General features: G+C 59.5%; 2 protein-coding genes across 3 annotated transcripts in view; both read left to right on the top strand.

Annotated features, from left to right (window-relative positions):
* QSOX2 (quiescin sulfhydryl oxidase 2) overlaps window positions 1-9,679 on the top strand; it is a 28,211-nt gene extending 18,532 nt beyond the window's left edge. For both annotated transcript variants that reach the window (XM_079113601.1, XM_079113602.1), the window contains 4 exons: window positions 767-889; window positions 1,804-1,954; window positions 4,915-5,103; window positions 7,222-9,679. In XM_079113601.1, the coding sequence (XP_078969727.1) occupies window positions 767-889; window positions 1,804-1,954; window positions 4,915-5,103; window positions 7,222-7,769 (1,011 nt within the window). In that variant the 3' untranslated portion in view covers window positions 7,770-9,679. The remainder of the gene's footprint in view (window positions 1-766; window positions 890-1,803; window positions 1,955-4,914; window positions 5,104-7,221) is intronic.
* A 1,150-nt stretch (window positions 9,680-10,829) lies between these two features.
* Window positions 10,830-18,490, top strand: LHX3 (LIM homeobox 3; the record flags this gene model as incomplete). The annotated part of the gene is given in 10 exon segments (XM_079111966.1): window positions 10,830-10,917; window positions 14,883-15,019; window positions 15,021-15,055; window positions 16,130-16,214; window positions 16,216-16,333; window positions 16,915-16,973; window positions 16,975-17,067; window positions 17,249-17,396; window positions 17,399-17,416; window positions 17,956-18,490. Coding segments are annotated over 10 exon segments (1,200 nt in total). The 3' UTR covers window positions 18,375-18,490.
* Window positions 18,491-20,215: the final 1,725 nt, after the last annotated feature.

Genomic DNA, 20,215 nt, shown 5'->3' with positions numbered 1-20,215 from the left:
TCAGGTTTTTTTTTTTTTTTTAACCTTATTTTATTTATTTCTTTTTATGTGGTGCTGAGGATCGAACCCAGTGCCTCACACATGGTAGGCAAGAGCTCCACCACTGAGCCCCAGCCCCAGCTTAGCTGGGTTTTTAAGTCTTTGGCAGCCTTACTTTGCACACATACTAAGAGGAGGTCCACATCAAAGTTCCTTACCAAAGGAGTACAGAACACTGGGTTAGCTCAGTGCTTGTCCAGGCTCCAGTGACGACTCAGGGTCACCAGCTGGGACAGGTCATTGTTCCCACACACCTTGTCAGGGCAGCCAGGCAGACGCAGCAGGAGGGGCTGCCGGTCAGGTCGCGGTAGAGGGACTTTCAGCGGGGCCAGTAAGCCCTTGATAACTTGGTAATAAGTCACACTGTCACCAGTGGTCCCTCACCATGAATCAGCCACCTGGTGTGAGCCAGGCATGGGAACCAGGTGGGTGAGGTCCACAGGACAGGCTGGGTAGGGAACTGGTTGGACATCTGCCCTTGGAACCTCACCTCTGACCCTCCTGCAAGAGGACCTCTAGTTTCTAACAAACTCCCCACTCTAGTTTAGTCCCTAAATGAATTAAAGTATTTTCCTGGGGAGCTGCATGGGGGCAGAACATAAGTCAGGGTGGGCTCAGGTCCTGTCTGCAGACTCTGCCACCTGCATCCCAGACCCCGGGTCCCAGGAAGCACTAGGGTGTGGGCAACATTTTCCCCGCAGACTCTCATGGGTCCTTCCTTGCTCAGCTGTTTCCCGGCCGACCACCCGTCAGGAAGCTGCTGGAGATGCTTCAGGAGTGGCTGGCCAGCCTTCCCCTGGACAGGATCCCCTACAGTGCCATCCTTGACCTGGTCAACAATCAGATGCGGGTGAGCCCAGACCCCTGTCGGGTCTCTGTGTACCCCGGGCATCGCGGTTGTCCTGCTCACCAGGACTTCCTCCTTCTTGCTCAGGACTCAGGACCCAGAGGCTGCCTTGAGGGGGAGGAGAACCACGCCTGCCTGTGGGTGGTCACCGTGGCTTAGACCTAGCTGTCCAGAGTGTCACAGCCCTGTCTGCATGACAGCTGCATGTCCGGTGTGTGGTGCTGGCAGGCGTGGCCTTCCCTCTACAGCCTGAGCGTAGGCCTCAGAGCTCTTCCCGTGCTCCCCCAAACCAGAGCGTCTTCTGCCCAGAGGTCCGGGGGCAGGAAGGCACCGACCCTGCTCCTTCTCCTCCGCTGGCAGCCAGCGCCACACACTGTGCTTTTACCTGGGCCACGCGCCACCTTTTTCTCCACGTGGGGTGCAGCAGTGTCCTCCAGCATGGGACTAAGACCTGTGGTGCCGCTGCTGAGTGCCCGGCCCATGCTGCATGCCTGAGAGCTGTGCCGCCTATGGGGCTGCCACGGGCCTCTGGAAGGCGGGCACACTGTGCCCTCTTGTCTGCCGGTAGAGGGGCAGTGGAGCTTCTCACTGTTGGTGGGTTTTCCCCACAGCTGATCCTAACTGAAGGGGAAAGGGGCTTCTTCTGTTTGATGCTGATTATCGAGAGCACATTCCCTTCAGTCCTGTGACTGGAAAGGAACAGGCCACCTCCCATATCTTAAGAACTCCTTTAGTTAGATAGGTATTTTGCCCTTTGGGCGTTATGTGTGAAATTCAAGCACCAAGTGCAAACCCCAGCTCTGATGTGCACAGGGAAGATGTCTGATCAGTGCTGGCCCTTGTGGGACACCACCCACAAGACGAGCTTAGGCAGCTTCTTAACAGTTATCCCCTCTCTTTATGTCTTCCCCCGCCAGATTTCTGGAATCTTCCTTACCAACCACGTGAAGTGGGTAGGATGTCAAGGAAGTCGTCCAGAACTGAGGGGCTACCCATGTTCCCTCTGGAAGCTCTTCCACACTCTGACTGTGCAGGCCTCCACCCATCCAGAAGCACTGGTGGGCACAGGTAAACCTGGGCTGAGGTGGAGCCTGGTTGGGTGGTACATCTTCCATGCTGTGTACTGTGGGCAGCCAGAAGCACCACCAGGGCTTATTTTGCCACCTATGAGGCAGCATGTCATCTGGGTGCCCAGGGCCCACACAGAGGAGGTGGGATTTGACATCTTTTCAGAACGCACACATGAGGATACCCACCCACGGCTGTGGGGGCCCCGCTGGGGAGAGATCACTCACTGCCTCTTGGGCAGCTCCTTGCCAGGTGCTCCCTGGGGCCTGTTGCCTACAGGCTCTGCTCCCTGTCCCACCCCGTGGGCCACCCCACCATAGCCTCTGGCTCCTGGGAGAGGGAGCATGACTTGGGTGATTGTTTCTGTCATCTTCTGGTCACTGCAAATGAGTTGCTGGTCACCCACTCCCTGGGGAGTAAATTACGCAAGGCCAGAGTGCGTGACAGGCACCAGTGACCATCCCGGGGCTACTGCGCAGGGTTGAAAGTGCAGCACCTGAAGTTGTGTTTGACAGTCCAGCGGAGAGGAAACAGCTGGCGGCCCCGCCCTCACCCTTCACAAGAGCCCACCCGGAGGCAGGATTCCTGGCTGTCCGTGGGCTGCTGTGTGCTGCCCCTGAGCTAGGCAACTTGTGGGGTGGTGCCCCCTCAGCCCGCCTTCTGAGCCCACCTGGCGGCTGGGCTTGTGGCCCCACCTACTGCCAGGTGCTGTGGTGTGAAACATCTGCCTGCGTTTGCTCAGTTTGGTGGGTCAGCAGTTTGGTGTGGGCTCGGCTGGACAGCTCTTCTGTTGTGATGAGGGTCTCACCCCTGTGGTTGTCTGGGGGCAGCTGGAGTCCAAGGGGCCTTGGAGTGACTGTGCTCCTTCAGGCCAGCCCCAGCCCCCCTCCAGGTGGCACTGCAGTGGGCAGGCCTGGAACTGGGCCCCTAGGGCAGCCAGACTGGAGGCTGGGAGCAGCTTCCACCTGTTCTGGGAGCTGCAGCCAGGACACGTTGTCAGAGGACTCTGTCCAGGGATGAGGCACCCACAGGGCGGTCTGGACACACCCATGCTGCCCTCCTTAGGGACGCTGTATGGTACTGCAGTCCAGGGTCTGGTGGGGAACCCGTGAGTCTTATCCTCATGTTCCCTTAGGAAGCAGAAATTAGGAGCATGTTTTGGGGGAACCTCAGGAGCCACCCAGACATTGGAATCAGAGCAGCATGCTGCACGACTTGATGCAGCCAGACCCTTCACACACGCTAAAGCACCAGATGGACCCAGGCTGCACCTGGCTGGGACATTGTGGTGGGGAAGGAGGCTTGTGCCAGCACACATCCTCCCACTGCTCCGTCAGAGCCCTGTGGAGGCCCTGAGACGCCTGTGTGGGATGGAGAGGCAGCAGCCTAGCCACAGCCCACTCTCCTGGCCTGAGTTGAAGCGTCTCCCAGGAGGAGTGCTCTGCAGAGGGAATTGGGTCAGGCTAGGCGTGGGATTAAGTCTTGGGGTTTTCTTTCCTTATTGCACGTTTAAACCCACTCACTAAAGCGCCAGTCAAGCGCTCTAATCCTCCCCAGGTAGAGGTTTATGGTTCTTGTCCACTTTAAAGATTAGGGTCCTCGAACGTGCAGCCGTCTGCAGGGAGAGGAGGGGGATTACCCTGATGTGAGGCAGATGTCTGGAGAGCTCCCAGCAGGGAGAGGGGGCCAGACGGACTGGGTCACAGGGCACTGCCTGGACGCCGTGGGCATGCCCAGAGCCAGCAGGCATTGGCAGTGTGCTGAATTCTCCTTCTCAGTGAGACAAACAGGAGCCTTGGTCTGAGTCCCTGACTGCAAAGGCCCAGACCCAGGAGCCTGCCGTCCTGACAGGTGGACACCCAGGTCAGGCCTACGGACCATTGTCCTCCACAGGGACATCCAGAGGGATGCTGTGGGTGGAGATGAACTTCTCCCAAGCACATCTTTTTTGGTGATCATTTTGCCACGTGGCTTTCGATGCTGACATGCAGCCAGCTTTAATCCTGTTCCTTATTTGCACACTCGCCTGAGCAGAGCTGTTAGCCCTTCCGTCCCCATGCCTGGCTTTCCGGCTGCTCCCTTCTGCACGTGGGCTGGAGCTGCTTGTGGAGCTCAGCGTGCCCTGTTCTGTGAGCTGTGGGTGCTGGGCTGTTTCCTTGTGGAACCTCAGCTTCTTGGGGAGGCTCAGCCTTTTCAAAGACTGTGGGCCTCACCAACCTGCCTGCCCTTGACCACCACCTCTCAGGGAAGACCGTCCTCAGCAGGGCGAGTTGAGGCTGTCTGCTCCTGGGTAGGTGTCTGCAGACTGTGAACCCTGCCCTCTCCAAGCTCAGAGCAAGCAGCCTTGTGCCCAGCGCCACCGTTAGGAGTTGTGCATGAAGCAAGGGAGTGCGGGGCGCTGGGTGTGGTGGTCGTGCCTGAGAGCCCAGAGACTCTGGGGACTGAGGCAGGGGGATTGCAAGTTTGAGGCCAGTCTGAGCGACGTAGCAGGGCTCTGTCTCAGAATGAAATAAGAAGGGCTGGGATGTGGCTCAGTGGTGGAGCAGGCAGTATTGCAGAAGCAGGGGGCAGGCAGGCAGGTGAGCAGGGTGCTTTCTTTGCAGTCCCGTTGCTCTCTGGGTCCTAAGGCCAAGGACAGAGGCAGCTGACACCCGGGCTCCTTCTGAAAGGTTGTGGCAGTTGTGGCACTGAGTACTCGTGGTTGCTCCCCCTTGATACCAGCACATACCTTGAATTTCCATGCCAGTGAGGTGCCCACTTTGAGGTGTGGGCACCATCCTCCTCATCCCCTGGTGGGGCCTCAGGTACCTTCTGGGGCACCCAGGTGTCTGGGGAGGTGCTGGCCCTGGTTTGTGTCCACAGTCTTTTGTGGGACCTCACGGGCTGGCCTGTGTTGCCTCAGACACAAGACTGAGCAGGGACCTGGGCCTGGGACGCCAGTGGCTGTTGTTCCCTTGCAGGTTTTGAGGACGACCCCCAGGCAGTGCTGCAGACTCTGAGGAGGTATGTTCACACCTTCTTTGGGTGCAAAGAGTGCGGTGAGCATTTCGAGGCGATGGCTCAGGAGTCCATGGACTCAGTGAAAACGCGGGACCAGGCTGTGCTCTGGCTCTGGAGCAGGCACAACGCAGTCAACAGTCGCTTGGCAGGTGGGTGTTCCAGCCTGGCTCGGGCGGGCATTGTGGTATGAGGCGCCGCGTCGGGAGCCGTGAGGTTGGCATGGTGACTGCGTCCTGGGCTCTCTAGCGTGTCCTCTCACTTGGGGGCACAGTCCTTGAGGAGCCTGACACACTGGCGTGGCTCTTTCTTTCCATCACACCCTTCTCCAAGTAATTTGACACTGGAAAATCAGGGATGTGATTAATTTTTGTAAGGAATTTTAGTGTCTTTAAAATCTGTTCTCAGACTGTGAACCAAACCTCTCAAGGTAGTTTTATTTAAACTAAATAGGATGCAAGCAATTTCTCAGAGTTAAGTAATTCAGACTTCCAAAATCAATGGCAGATTAGAATTAGGCTTAGAAATAATTCCACTGAAAAATGAATTTAATAGAGATGAATAGAAAATGCTGCTGAACTGTTGGTTTTCACTTAATCCACTGTATTATAAGACATATTACAACTGAAGCACTAAAGAAAATTGGTTCTTCTCTGCACTCAGAGCTGCCGGCGCCTCTGCGTCTCTGGGATTTGCTCCATCCCTGTCAGCTGCTGTCTCAAGGTGCAGGCCGCTGAGGCTGGCACAGGGCCCTCTCCATGCCCAGTGCTTCCTGGGGCTCTTGCTCCCTCCCACCCGCCCTCCTCCCCACAGAGGTCCCTGGGCATCCCTGGCACTCAGCTCTGAGGCACCTGGAGCAAGTTGCCAACTGGGGCTCCCCGGTCCAGAAGCCCTGCTGTCGGCCTGTTCCTATCAGCCTGCTGCAGAGGGGGCCTCGTGGCCCATGCATGTCTCCCTGCCCCACTCCATATTGGAGGCCCTCAGGGGTCTGACCTGGTCTCCTGTCCAGTGTCTGCTCTGACCCTCAGCACTTGGTATGTCTGCACATGTCCATCCTCAAGTCCCACTAGGTGCTCTCACCTGGCACTGGCCTTTGCCTCACCCCTCCTGGCTCCACATCCAGCACATGGCACGCAGCAACCAGGACAAGGTCATCAGAGCAAGGCCGGCTCGTGGTCCCCACACAGCGGCCCCACTAGCTTACTTCCAGATGTGCTCTGGGCAGGGTCATCAGTGCAAGGCCGGCTCGTCCCCACACAGCGGCCCCACCAGCTCAGTTCTGATGTGCTCTGGGGAGTGGCAGCTGCCGGGTGCCCAGGCTTGTCCGGGAACTTTGCTGTTCTGCCGAGGGATCGGAGCCGGATCCTACAGCGGGGTTACACATTGCAGGGGACCCTAGCTCTCACCTGAGTGCAGGGCGTTCCTGGCCTCAGGTGATACATGCAGGTGCTGCTGAGTCCCAGGTTGGCAGGAGCCTCCCTGGTGGTGCTCTGTCAGGCCTTTCTGAGCAAAGGAATGAAGGCACAGAACAGCCCCCCAGGTGGGGCGGGAGGGCGGGAAAGAGGCCAGGGTGAGGCTGCTGGGAGAAAAATGGAGTCCCCTTTCTTAGGGCAGTTGAGCAGCCCTGTCTAAACCTCAAAGCACGGGCTCTCTGGACTAGTCCCACTCCTGGAAGTGCTCAGGTGGGTGTGCAGAGGCTGTGCAGGACGTCCCTTGTAGAATCACTCATGTGACTGTCCACCGGGGAACAGGGAATAAACAGTGGGACCGCAGCCTTCAGGAATGCTGGGGTAGGTTTGTATTTACGAGCAGGGAGCTGAGTCGCAGCTCAGCAGCACACACAGTAGAGGAAGGTGCCATGTGGCCTCTTGCCTGTGTGCCCATGTGCAGAGAAGGGGCCTCCCAGGACCTGTCTCTCAAAACACGCAGATGGCGAAGGGGATGGTTGGGCCTGGCAGCCAGAGTGGGCGGGGCTCAGGCCTCTGTGCAGGTGAACATCTGGAAGACACGGAGGTGGGGACTTTGAGTCCTTTTGGCAGGGAAGGAGCTGGTGGATTGCTGCAGAGTTTGGCAGACAAATGGCAGGTGGGCTGGGTGTGCAGGGTCCTTCCTTTGTGTGGAGCTGTGGGGACCCACCAGAGGGAGCAAGAGCTGCTAGCGCCTAGGAGGACCCCAGGACAGTGGGGGCCAGGTGCCCGGCCACCCTGCACAGGCCAGCAGCACGTGGCTGAGACCTGTCTGCAGTGGTTCTCCCCTTCCTTTTCTCCTAGGCCACCTGAGTGAGGATCCCAAGTTCCCGAAGGTCCCGTGGCCTACCCCAGACCTCTGCCCAGCCTGCCATGAGGAAATTAAGGGCCTGGACAGCTGGAACGAGGGCCAGGTGCTGGTGTTCCTGAAGCAGCACTACAGCAGCAGCAACCTCATAGACACATACTCCGCAGACCTGGGAGAGTCCAGCCAGGGAAGAGCCCTGGGCAGGGGACAGGCGGAGGGTGGCGCACTGACTCCCCCAGAGAAGGTCCGTGGAGACCAAGATGCTGAGAGTCTTCGTCCGCCTGGCATGCTGGGCCCCAGAGCTGCCCTTCCTGAGAACTTGCTGCACAGGCTGGACCTGAGGCTCCAGAGTCCCCGTGGGCCCGGGGCCCTCCAGGAGGCCGAGGCAGCTGCACCCTTTCTTGGGGTTGGCTTCTCCAGCCTGGACATGAGCCTCTGTGTGGTGCTGTACGTGGCCTCGTCTCTGTTCCTCATGGTCATGTACTTCTTCTTCAGAGTGAGGTCCAAGCGATGGAAAGTCCGGCTTCACCACCCAGCTGTGTAGAGCGCTCCCGGGCAGCGTTGGCAGTGTTGGCCACACCCTGTGCCGCCTGCAGCTTTATTGTTTATGATCAGGGACTCAAGACGCAAGGGCCCTGGGCTCAACAGGCTGTGGAGCACTGGGTGGTCTTGTAGGAATGCTGACTTCTGAACCTCGTCCAAGCCTCCCGCAGCCTCTGCCACAGGAAAGCTTATGTGACCTCACTGAGGTCGGGGACGAGAAGAGCAGCCCCAGCTGTCCTGTGCCCCACAATGATTGCAGGCTGCATCTCTGCAGGGCCTGACTTCTGTTTGCAGAAGCCTCCCCGAGGGGCCCAGCACTGCGGCCTTCTACACACGATGTGCCCTGCAGCCCTGAGTGGATGTGGCACTCCAGCAGTGTGTGATTCGCTTTTTGGCCATCTGATTGTCCCTGCTTAAGCAAAAGAATGTTTCCCTGGGGTCTCAGGGCACTCGGGGTAGACCTGGAGACTCAAGGTGCGGGCCAGGAGGAGCCATGGCTACACCGTATCTCAGAATAACTCAGGGGCCCTGGGTGAGCCTGGGGCTTGGGAGAAGGGTGGGGGCAGTGCCTTTTTGTTGCTTGGCTTATCTGATGACGAGATATGAGTGAGGGCCATACCAATCTGGCTGTCCTACGGGAGCTCTGGGCCCAGTGGAGGGGCTGAGGGCCAGGTCTACAGAGGAGTGTGGAGGACTGGTCTGCTCTTGGGGGCATGACCTTGGGTGAACTCTACAGGAGCCCGTAGTCAGGTGTGCTCCTTCCTCAACCCCACGTGAGGCACCGCAGAGGTCCCTGGCCATGGGCCCTGTAGGCCAGACCTTCCTGATCTGAAGCTGTGGACGAGGTTCCCAGGGGCACTGGTCTCCTGGGACTCAGGAATAATTTTTTCCCATTCATCAATTTAAACACATTGTAATTTAAACCCAAACACTTAGTGGTAAATTAGCCTCTGAAGGGCTGGGGAGAGAGCTCAGCTGGTAGAGTGCTTGCCTCGCAAGCACAAGGCCCCGAGTTCGATCCCCAATACCACAAAAAAAAAAAAAATTAGACTCTGAAGACTTCCAGGAAGCAAAACGATAACATGCTTTGGGACAGACTCCCTTGCTGTTGGTGTGTCTCACGAGCTTTCATTGGATACAGTGGACTCATGCACTGGTGCCTCTCTGCACACGTGTGACCCAGATGCCTGTACATATTTTTTCTACTTTGCTGTTTTGTATTTGATGCTCAAGTGTGTCCTGAAGACATTCGGTCATGTGGATGTCATTTAAGACCCTGTGCCCTTGCTGTCACTGCTGCCACTTCTGGGGAATGGACAAGCTCCTCCCTGGGCTGTGACTAGTCCTGCCCTCTAGTGCTGGATGTGTTGGGGAACCACAGGCAGCTGACTCAGCTTCCATCTCCTGCTCTACTCCTCTGCCAGGGCAGGTTTCTTCTTGATGCTTTTTAACCCCTAGAATCCACTGTCTTAAAAGGCTGTGAGCTTGCCTTCACAGCTGTGTGCCTGGGTACCGAAGACGTGTATCGGATCTCTGTTGGTTTGAGAAGCCGGCAGGTCTACCCACCGGCTCCAGAGGCCCCTGCCCATCTCACCAGCACAAACACGGAGCGTGCACTGCCCAGGTCTGGCCTTGGCAGAGCTGCTTGAAGCTTCCCTCCTGTTGCAGTTCAAGGTCACCAACATCTGGGGACAAGTTTGCCACGGAGCAGCCCAGCAGAGTGTCCTGGAGAAGGGGAAGAGCAGCCTCACCCCTGGGGGGCCAGCTCAGAGGGTGCCACAAGGTGTGAGGTGGTTTTATAAAGTTCTAAGTATTGTAAAAGGTATTGAGACTAATGAATATAACAGTTCAGTAATTTAAATGTTTATTTATTTTTAATGGAAAGATTTTGATTAAAAAGAAGCCAGTTGACATGGAAGTGTCTGAAATTTCTTACCTGCAAGGGAAGTGCACATTTTGTATTTAATATGCACATTTTAAGAATAAAGAAATCTGACATTTGAGAAGCCGTGACACATTTCTTTTGAGATGTGAGCCAGGTCTACAGTGAGAAGCGTGGGTGCAGAATGGACCTGGGTTCCCATCTAGGCCCCACAGACACGACATCTGGGATTTTAGGATTTCTTGTATCGAACCAGAGACTTTTGGAAGAGCGCCCGGGGGTCAAATGGAAAGTGAAAGCTGGAAAATGGATTTAGATGACCTCCTCGGAGCTGATCCAGATGCAGCAGCTACAGAACAACACTCATCTTCAGCAGCCTGAGATACACACACTATTTCAGAGTGTTCCACAGGCCCTCCTGCTTAAGGAGCACCCCCCACACACTCAGTACCAAGCAGGGAGATTGGCAGGTGCCCTGTCTCTAGCTTCACCAGGACCCTCCCGCAGAGGCCTGAGCAGACCCTACTGTGCCAGCCTGGGGCAGTGTTTCTTAGCAGACCCCCACTGGGAATGCCTTCAAGGCTCCTGTGCTTGGTCTTGGGCCTCAGGCTCTGAAGTCTGCAGTTTTTGTCTGGGACCCTGCAGTGACCAGAAGGGTGTTGGGTGCTGGTGACGTCCTTTAGGCCAGCGCAGCAGTGGAAGACCTCTGCCCGCCTACAGGAGGGAGCCTCTGGGCCTAGGGTCCTCCCTCCCAGCCTGGACGCTCCCTGCCTTCCAGAAGGCTGCTGTGAGCCCAGCAGAAAGGGTTCAGAGCCTTTTAGTTCGGCGGCACCTCGACCCGCTTGCTGCGAAATAGGAGCCTCCAGTCCAGGCCTGGAGCCCAGGGCGCAGTCAGACTGCGTGGCTGCCGGCGGCTAGGCCAGGGTGAGGGCAGCCGGGACCGAGTCCAGTCCCGCCAAACCCAGCGCACTAGGTACGCGCGCCGAACTGGGCGGGAGCCGGAGGCGGGGACAGGGGAGGGGCGGGGGCCGGGCGCCGAGGGGCTGGGGGCGCGCGGTCGCCTCCTTCAGCACCGCGGACAGCGCCGGCCCAGTGCTGGGGTCTGCCCCCGCGACGCGCCACAGCCTGCGGAGCTCCAGCCCTCCGCCTACGCCACTCAGACCCCGACCCGCGACCGCGATGCTGCTGGAAGCCGAGCTCGAAGGCGACCGAGAGAGGCCTGGGGTCCCCGCGGCTGCTGCCCTCTGCACCTTCGTCGGGACTCAGGGTAAGAGCCACGGAGAGAAAAGCAACAACGGCGGCAGAGGCGGGTGGAGGGGCCGTGAGCCCAGGGGCAGCGCAGGGAGGGCCGCAGGGAAAGTCCAGGGCCACCCGGGAGGGACATGGAGATGGCAACAGGGTGGAGGGGAAGGGGGTCTACAGACCGAGGGTGGCCATGGGGGCTGGTGCTGACCTGCAGTGGTGTCTGTGATGGAACAGAGTGAGGGGCACCAAGGTCCCCCAGAAAAATGAAAACCCCTCGGTTCCTTCTGAGCCCTGGCTTGCAGCAGGGACCCCGTCTTGGTCTCCCCATCCCAACCGTCCTCCCCAAGGGCCATTCCATTGCCACAGACGTTGAGAAATAATGGAGGTATTGTTGGCGGGCCGGCCAGATGCCCAGCAGGAGGGGCCTTCCCTTCCCCAGTTCACCACAAATGGCCCTCGCCAGACTGCCTCTGCAGCAGCTGACACTCAGCGGACCTCACCACAGTGCCCAGGTCACCCACTCGGCTCCACACAAGTGTGTGTCCCCTGACCCTTCTGGAGTAACAGGTGTAGTACAGAGCAAGGGGACAGGTGGCCGTGAGCCTGTGCTCAAAACTAGGCGGAGCTGGGAGGAAGGGGCTGTGCTCTTGGTGTGCCCGTCCTCCCAGCCCTGCACCCCTAGAGCTCACAGTTCAGAACAGAGTGGAGAGGGCATCACCATCTGACCCCAGAGTAGAGGGACCTGGGGAATGGCATCGACCTACTGGTTCCCCAGCACTTCCTGGGTGCCCTGCTGGCTGCCAGGGCCCCACTGCTGTATTCTGTCCCTGAGTGACTGCACAGGTGTAGTAATGGCTGATGACCCAGTACTGTGGCCCCTCTGAGCAGAGACAGGTATATACACGCAAGGATAGGACGGGTTCTGGTTGGCTCACCTGTTTACAGTTGGGAGCGGGATGCTGGAAAATCAGGTGCAGGGGCTGTTCTGTGTGACCCAGAGTGCTGGGGACAGAGAAGTGAGGGCATGTCCTGTAGCTTTCCCAGCTCAGTCCCTCCTAAACCAGAGTCTTGGGTGTGTTTCCAGGCCAGAACAGGAGACCTGCTTCCCTCCTAAGAATCGCCCTCCTTCCCTGCGCCCACTCCGGTGGGAAATTGCAGATTGGGCGTAGAAACCGTCAGTGTTAGAAGGTCTGGGGTCGCGGCTAGTTTCTTGCGGTTCTGCTGTGAGGCCTTTGGCGCCACACTCACCCTCTCTGGGTTTTCGGGTTGCGCTTCTGCCGACCAGACGTTGTTGCGAAGCCTCCCAGCTCGGCTCTCCGGGCCAAATTTCAGCAGCAGGAGAACCCAGCTCCCTCCCTGCCAACTTCTCCCAGAACCCCCAGCCCTTCCCGCGCCTACGCGAGCCCAACTGCGAGTCCGGGGCGAGCGCGGCGGGCAGCCTTGACCAGGGTGTTCCCCTGCGGTCCCGGTTCTAGGGTCAAGATCGCAAAGCGGTGCGTGGGCACCGCAGGTCCGGAGCCAGGCGCACAGAGCCGGCGGGGCCCAGGGCGAGTCTCCAGGACCCCCGGCCCCGCCCCGCGCCCCGGCCCGCCCCCCAGCCGCTCCGCCCTCCGCACCGCCCGAGGCTCGGGGCCCCAGGGCGGCCCGCGGGCGCAGCGCCCAGCAACGCGGCGAGTCGCTCCGACGCCGGCTAGGGGCCACTGCGGCCGTGGCCTCCCCGGACCCCGGGGAAGTTCTAGGTCAGAAAGCGGAGGTGCCGAGCGGCGGGTGCCATGAGGCGCGCGGGGAACCGGACCCCGCCCGGGAGTCGGCGGGAGGCGACCTGCTGCTGGCACTGCTTGCAACGGAGGGCCGACCTGCGCCGAGGTGGGTGCCAGGTCGAGCGACAGCACCGGGGAGACCGGAGTCCTCGGGCTTTTTCCCCGCTTGGTCACGGAGGCTAGAGGACCTGGGCCGGAGCGCGTACGAGGGCCCTGGCAAAACCGAGACCGGGCATCGCGGACGCGGGTGTGAGAGGGGCCCCTGGCGCTGGTGTCCGGCATGTGGTCCTCGAACCGCGGCAACCCTCAGCTTAGAGGGCCTTGGCAGCCCTTGGCCGATCCCTGATGTGTAGGGCGTGTAGGGAGCTGTTAACGACCCAGTGACCACAGAGCAGGAGGGTCCCCACTTTCCAGGGGAGTGGAATCAGGGCAGGCGCCAGAGTCGAGCTGAACAGTGTATTTTCTCTCACTGGGGCCTCTCAGCCGCCTGCCGCCTGCCGCCTGGGATGTTTGTCAGGACCCGTCTGCAGGAAAAAGCCCGCTTCTCTGGGGCCCGGGTTTTCTAGTGGCACCAGTCTCTTCCAGGGCTGCGGCTCTCCAGAACCAGGCTGCTCTCTGCGTGCTCCAGGCTGGCGGGAGCGCAGGGTGGGGAAGGCTGGAGAGGTGGGAGTAGGAGCAACGGAGCGGGTGAAAGAGGTTACATCCATGCTGCGGGGTCGCTCCTTCCGCTACTCATTTATTTTCCGACGGCTCCCGAGGGTTGGCCGTAGAAGGTGAGAGAAAAGGTGGGAGGCGCAGGGAAAGGAGGGCGGGAAGGGCTCGGCATGCGAGGGCAGGGATCGCTGGCCGGAGCCAGCCGTGGGATGGCGGGCGCCGAGGCTCCCGGGGCCCGCCAGCGTCGGGGGTGGAGACCGCGCCCGGGCTGGAGCCTCCATGCAGCGTAAGCCGGGGTCGCGGGGTCTCCGCGGGGGCTTCGCCAGGGCGCGGGGCCGGCGGGGATGGCTTTTGCCCCACGCGGGCTCAGGCGGCCGCGCGGACGAGGCGCTGTCCGGGCCGCGGTGCTGAATCGCGCTGCGCGGAGCCTGTACAGTCACGCAGCTGGTGATGTCCTCCGCACCCCGAGGGTCGCTGCTCGCCTGCAGGACCCAGGCGCCGCGGCGGGTGTTCCCGCTCCGCCCGGGGCAGCGGTTTTGCCCGACACGGGACGCGGTCAGTCTGTCGCAGGTTTCCCGCCAATGCAGGAGGGAGGTCGGGCGGACCTCCTTACGATTTCCTCCTCCCACGATGGATTTGAGTTTCCCCCAGCCACTGGGGCCTTCCTGCAGCCGGCATTCGATAGCGAGCCGGTGATGTGGGTCACACCTGAGTAGGTACCAGATCCTGCAGGCGGCTCCACACTCTTGTGGATGGATATCTTCTTTAAATTATCAGAAGTCCTCATTTCACAAATACCAGGAAGCTCTGTCGTAGCTCCTCCTGGGCTCATGGCTCTTGAAGAGCACACCCACCCCTGCCCGTGCCAGCCTGATTCCTCTAGAGGCCCCAGGCTCCTGGGGAGAGAATTGGTGAGCCACCCACTGAGCCTGTGGGCAGCAGATCCATTTAGCCAGTCCACTCACAAATACTGCTGAGGCTGCCCAAAGAGGGCGTCAATTTTATCTCAAAGACTAACAGAGAGGACATGGAGCTGGGCAGCACACAGGCTGGGAGTCTCTAGAGCCTGAGGTCATGATACCTACTGTGTAAAGTAACGTAGGCAATCAGGAGGATGTGCCCCATGCCCCATGTGTGCCCCGGGACTGCGCCCCAGGTGTGCCCTGCCTCCAGGGTTAGTAAGGACTAGTGTTCCCCCTTTTCTGGTCCCACTTCCAAGAGCAGAACCCCCTGGGGTGTGCTTTTCATTTGAACTCAACATGCATCCTTCTTGCACCGGAAGAATCTTGTAATTGACAGTACTTGACCTCATGGGGTGGCCCTGCTGTCCTGCTCGAGACACACGACATGTTTCTAAGGCCTACCTCTGTCTCCTTGGCCGCCGTCAGGCTATGGGATGAGGTGCTTGCTCATTCCCACACATGGGGGCCAAGCAGCTGCTTGAGCTAGCAGGGGAACAGCGTGCAGAGAAGCTGGTCCCTAGGCAGCTGTGGGTTCTGGGGGCTGATGGGAGGCTGGCTCGAACTGGTCAAGAGGCTTGTGGCCTGCAAGGTGCCTGTGACCTTGCCCACAGAGATCCCCCTGTGTGCCGGCTGTGACCAGCACATCCTGGACCGCTTCATCCTGAAGGCTCTGGACCGACACTGGCACAGCAAGTGCCTCAAGTGCAGTGACTGCCACACTCCACTGGCCGAGCGCTGCTTCAGTCGGGGGGGACAGCGTCTACTGCAAGGACGACTTTTTCAAGTGAGCGCTGCTGGCCTGTGGGAGGCAAGGGAAGGGGCACCCATAAGCTGCCCAACAGAAAAAAGGCCAGACGTGTGGCCACACTGGAACCCCCACCCTAGAGCTTGAATCTCCAGGTGCCTTCCCGGCCCCCTCCCGTCACCAAGGTAGGGTACCTGGGAACTACCAAGTTCTAGCAGGTGCTCCCTGGATGGCTGGGCCTGGATGAGACACCAGGAGATTTTATTTGTGTAATTTATTTTAGCCAGGTGTGTGGCACACATCTGTATTCCCAGCTACTCAGGGGGCTGAGGCAGAAGAATTGCAAATTTGAGGTTAGCCTGGACAACTTAGTGAGACCCTGTCTCAAAATTTCTAAAATTAAAAAAATTAAAAGAAGCTGAGGATGTAGTGTAGTGTAGACCATTTGCCTAGCATGCAAAGCCCTGGGTTCAATCCCCAGTGCCCCCCCCCCACACCACACAAAACACAGTAACTTATTTTTGTGAATCGGGGAAGCAGTTGTTTAAAAGATAAGCACAGGCCAGAATGGTGGCCCCCACTGTAATTCCAGCTCCTGGGAGGCTGAGGCAGGGGAATCACAAGTTGTAGGCAAGACTCTGTCTCAAAAGAAAAAATAAAACAGGGCTGGGCATGTAGCTCAGTGGGTAGAGCATTCCTTGGGTATAGATAAATGATTGATGTAGAGATAGATAATTTGTAGAATGGTCACAGTCCCTTTTAAATTGTGCTTGTTTTTTGTCTCTAATGGTTTGGGGGGAGCTTAGGCCTCTGGAGTCTGAGGGAACTGCCCCAGTTGGAACCCGGGTCCTCTAGACTGATCTTCCCCATCCAGTGCGAGCAGATTCTGCTCCTAGAGGTCCTCCAGAGGAAGTCCGGGTCCCCTCCTCAGTAGTGGCTCAGCCCTGCTGGCCTGACCAAGGCACAGGGCCGGGAGCTTTCCTCCTACACCGGACACCACAGGACGGTCAGGCACAAGCTTAGCTCGCTCTCACTCCAACCCGCCCCCTGCGAAGGCGCCTGCCTCCGCCGCCACCGCCTGCCGCGCTGAGCTGCACCCTGTGTGTCCCGCAGGCGATTCGGGACCAAGTGCGCCGCGTGCCAGCTGGGCATCCCGCCCACGCAGGTGGTGCGCCGCGCCCAGGACTTCGTATACCACCCTGCACTGCTTCTCCTGTGTGGTGTGCAAGCGGCAGCTGGCCACAGGCGACGAATTCTACCTCATGGAAGACAGCCGGCTGGTGTGCAAGGCAGACTACGAGACCGCCAAGCAGCGAGGTCGGTGGGACCGTCCATGGTCATGGGGCTGGCCTTCCTAACCTTCCTAACAGATCCCCCGGGGTGGGCCTGGGGGGAATCCTTACCTCCAGCGACTTCCCCCAGCGCTTCACTGTTGAGGCGGCTTGGGAACTGGGGTGTTAAGGGTGCCATAACCGGCAGACCCGGAGTGAGGCAGGGGAGAATTAACCGAGTAAGCTGGCTGTTCCCAGCACGCCAGGGCCTCTGCGGTCCCAGCAACTTCTGCGAGCAGGAAGGTTGTCTGAATCATGTGCACTATCAATTCCTGGTCTGCAATTTATCACCCTACATCCTTGACCATGAAGACCCTCTTACCCACACTCAAGATAAAAGGGAAGGAGGCCAATGGCCCTTCCCAGGCTGCTGGGTGTGGCGGCCTTGCGCGAGGGTTCCTGATGGCACTCTCTGCCCCGCACTCCCCTGGGGATGCGTTGGTTCCCCGCGGCTACCGCGGTTGGGCCTGCAAGCCGGGGCCACTGATGACGTTCGGGAGGCCAGAGGTGGGACGCGGGCGGGGGCGGCCGGATCGGCCCTACCGGCCTCACACTCGCCCCACGCAGAGGCCGAGGCCACCGCCAAGCGGCCACGCACAACCATCACCGCCAAGCAGCTGGAAACCGCTGAAGAGCGCCTACAACACCTCGCCCAAGCCCGCGCGCCACGTGCGCGAGCAGCTCTCCTCCGAGACCGGCCTGGACATGCGTGTCGTGCAGGTCAGCGCTTCCGAGCGACCCTTGTCCCCTGGCGCCCGGCGGGCAGGAAGGCCCACCCCCAGGCGCTCACGACGCAGCCCCCGCCCTGCGACCCTCCGAGCTGCGTCCGTACAGCAGGGAAGAGGGGGGGGGAGGCTGAGAGCCCCGCGCCCGCGGCCACTCACCACCCCCACCCCGCCAGGTTTGGTTCCAGAATCGCCGGGCCAAGGAAAAGAGGCTGAAGAAGGACGCGGGCCGGCAGCGCTGGGGGCAGTATTTCCGCAACATGAAGCGCTCCCGCGGCAGCTCCAAGTCGGACAAGGACAGCATCCAGGAGGGGCAGGACAGCGACGCGAGGTCTCCTTCACCGGTAGGGGCCTGGGTAGCCACTGCACGCCCTTGCAGACTGGCACTTGCTCGTGGTTCGCTGGGAGCTTGGTACCATAGGTTGCAGGGAGCCTGGAAATGTGAATTTCCCAGTTCGGACTCCAGTCTTACTTTCCAAACTGGCTTGGTTTAGACCCTGGTCCTCCACCCAAAGCCTTGTTGATTGGCCCATTCAGGACCATCTGCTCTTCTCTGCTGGGGACAGAGCCCCTGTTCCCTGACTGGTCCCTAAGCTGGGCTCCTGCCAGATACTTGCCTCATGGTGGGGAGGTGCTCCTTCTGACTCCCAGCCCCCCGCCATGATTCTTAGAATAAGCAGCACGTGTTCCAGGTAAGTGGTTAAAAAGCCCAGGCTGTTGGGAGTTGAGGATGAGTTCCATCCTCCTCTGCAGGACCTGGTTTTTCATTCTCTGCACCTCCACCCCACTGATCTCTTGCATTGTCTTCTGCGGGGCCAGAAAGGACCCTGAGGGAACCCAGGTTCAGAGGACAGGACTGACTGGCTCTCTGCTTCCATTGCAGATGAGCCCTCCATGGCTGACATGGGCCCTGCCAATGGCCTGTACAGCAGCCTAGGAGAGCCTGCCCCAGCCTTGGGCCGGCCCTCGGGAGCCCTGGGCAGCTTTGCGCTGGAGCACGGAGGCCTGGCCGGCCCGGAGCAGTACCGAGAGTTGCGCCCCAGCAGCCCCTATGGCATCCCCCCCTCCCCCGCTGCCCCGCAGAGCCTCCCAGGCCCCCAGCCCCTCCTCTCCAGCTTGGTCTACCCAGATACCAGCTTGGGCCTGGTGCCCTCAGGGACCCCAGGAGGCCCTCCACCCATGAGGGCGCTGGCGGGGAACGGACCCAGCTCTGACCTGTCCACGGGGAGCAGCGGGGGTTACCCTGACTTCCCTGCCAGTCCTGCCTCCTGGCTGGATGAGGTGGACCATGCCCAGTTCTGACCAAGGCCCCCGGCTCCACCCAGCACCAGACAAGAGGGGTCTTGGTGATGCTGCCCCTGGGTGGGCAGCTCGGGGGCTGCACTCTCCATTCAAGGACCTTCAAGGGAAGCAAGATGAGGGCAAACCGGGGGCCTGTGTCTGCAGAGCCTTCCACACTCAGCTCCTCCAGCCCCTCCCAGGGCTGAGGGACTCGGAGGACAATGCCTCTTTTGCAGGCAACCTGCTTGGTGGCCGCCTAAAAGCCAGTGGCTCTGGGGCTGTTTTATAAGGAGATTTCTCCCCCTTTATCGACCAGTTAACTGAGCACTTGCTGCTATTTGAGGCCAGGCCTCTGCCCAACCCAGACCAGCACAGCCTGGGCTGGACAGTGCTTTCAGACCTAAACACACAGACAACAATAACCGCCTTTCACTTCCCAGGCGGCCATATGTCCCTGAGTTGTTGACCCCCGTGGCCCTCACTGTAGGTCAGAGACCTGCCTTGCCTGTCCAGGCAGGAGGGGGGGGGTGCAGAGTCGGGGGGCTATGCTGTGTCCTCTGTGGCCTCCAACAAGACCCTGAAGAGGACCTCTCCTCTCCTCAGGCTCTGGGGCCGCTGCTACCAGCACCCTTTCCCCATTAGTCCCTTCACCCTCCCAGGGTCTCAGATCTTTCTGTTCCTGAGTACTGTGGAGGAGGCGGAGATTTCTGGGGCCACCTCTTCTCCAAAAAGCCCAGGAGGAGCTCCTCAGATTCCCCCCTCGGCACACCGCCCTCGCTCTCAGGCCCACAGTTTCCAGGCTCCGCCTGTTGCCAAACAGCTGCCGTCCCACACTGTGGGGCTTACCTGTGTGGATCCGAAAGTATCCCCCACTGGAGGAGGCTGGGCAGGGGTCCTGGGAGCCCCTCCGAGCTCCCCATCAGATCTTTCAGAGACATTCTGGGAGGCACCTGCAGCCCCCCAACACAAGCCTGGCTGTGTAAGTCAAAGTCGTTCTGAGAACCAGAGTCTCGCTACCCGTTGGTCCTGTGAATGTCCTGTGACTTTTATTTATTCTCTGGTGATCAGCTCTTTCCAAGACTTCAATAAACTTGTCAGTTACATTTGCTGGAAGGCCTGTAGCCTCAGTGAGGCTGAGGGTGGTGCAGGTCCAGGACGTTGCTGGGGGATGGGACAGTCCTTTGAAAGTTAGAGAGGCTGTATTCCAGGGGTTGCTCTTCCTTGCCTGGGCTGTCACCTGGAGTAGATCTGTGCTTCTTTTTGCTCTGGATCTTGGCCGAGCTCCTGAGCACAGGAGGGAGGTGGAGGGAGTAGTCTGTCCATCCACAGAGGGACAGGATGGGATGTCCAGCTGGGTTAGGGAGTGTAATGTGAACTGGGGGTGGGAGCTGGTGTTGGCTGATCAGCATTCAGGCACCATTCCATGGGGTCTCTCCAACTTGAATTCCAATCCCAGCTGGCCTGGTAACTTTCTGTGTGGCCCACGGCCAGTGACCGACACCCTCTGAGTCCTGCTTTCCTCCCCCTGAGAGCTCTCTTGAAGGGGAGACCTAAGTTGAAAGTCTAGGTGTGTGCACTCCCCTCACCCCAAAGTGAGGGTCCACTCAGGGCAGTGGAGCACTGGACAGGGTTCCAGGCCCTTCCCCTCCTCAGTTCCCCCAGTGAGGGTAGGAGCTGCTTGCAGGGGGTGCCAAGGGAAGCTGCTCTGGGTTGCTCCCTCTTGTCCCCAGGTTTCCCCAAGGCCTGCTATCTTTGGAGGGAGACTGGTTGGAACCAGCTGCCTTTCCAGGGTCTGCTGCTATATCCTTTCCCAACTCCCTCCCCAGCCTTCTCACAGATGAGGAAGCTCAGGTTGGGGGAAG

This window comes from Sciurus vulgaris (genome assembly GCF_902686455.1).
Source record: "Sciurus vulgaris genome assembly, chromosome: 15".
Classification (NCBI taxonomy): Eukaryota; Metazoa; Chordata; class Mammalia; order Rodentia; family Sciuridae; genus Sciurus; species Sciurus vulgaris.
The sequence above is the reverse complement of the archived record's forward strand: the minus strand, read 5'-3'. Positions and strand labels throughout refer to the sequence as shown.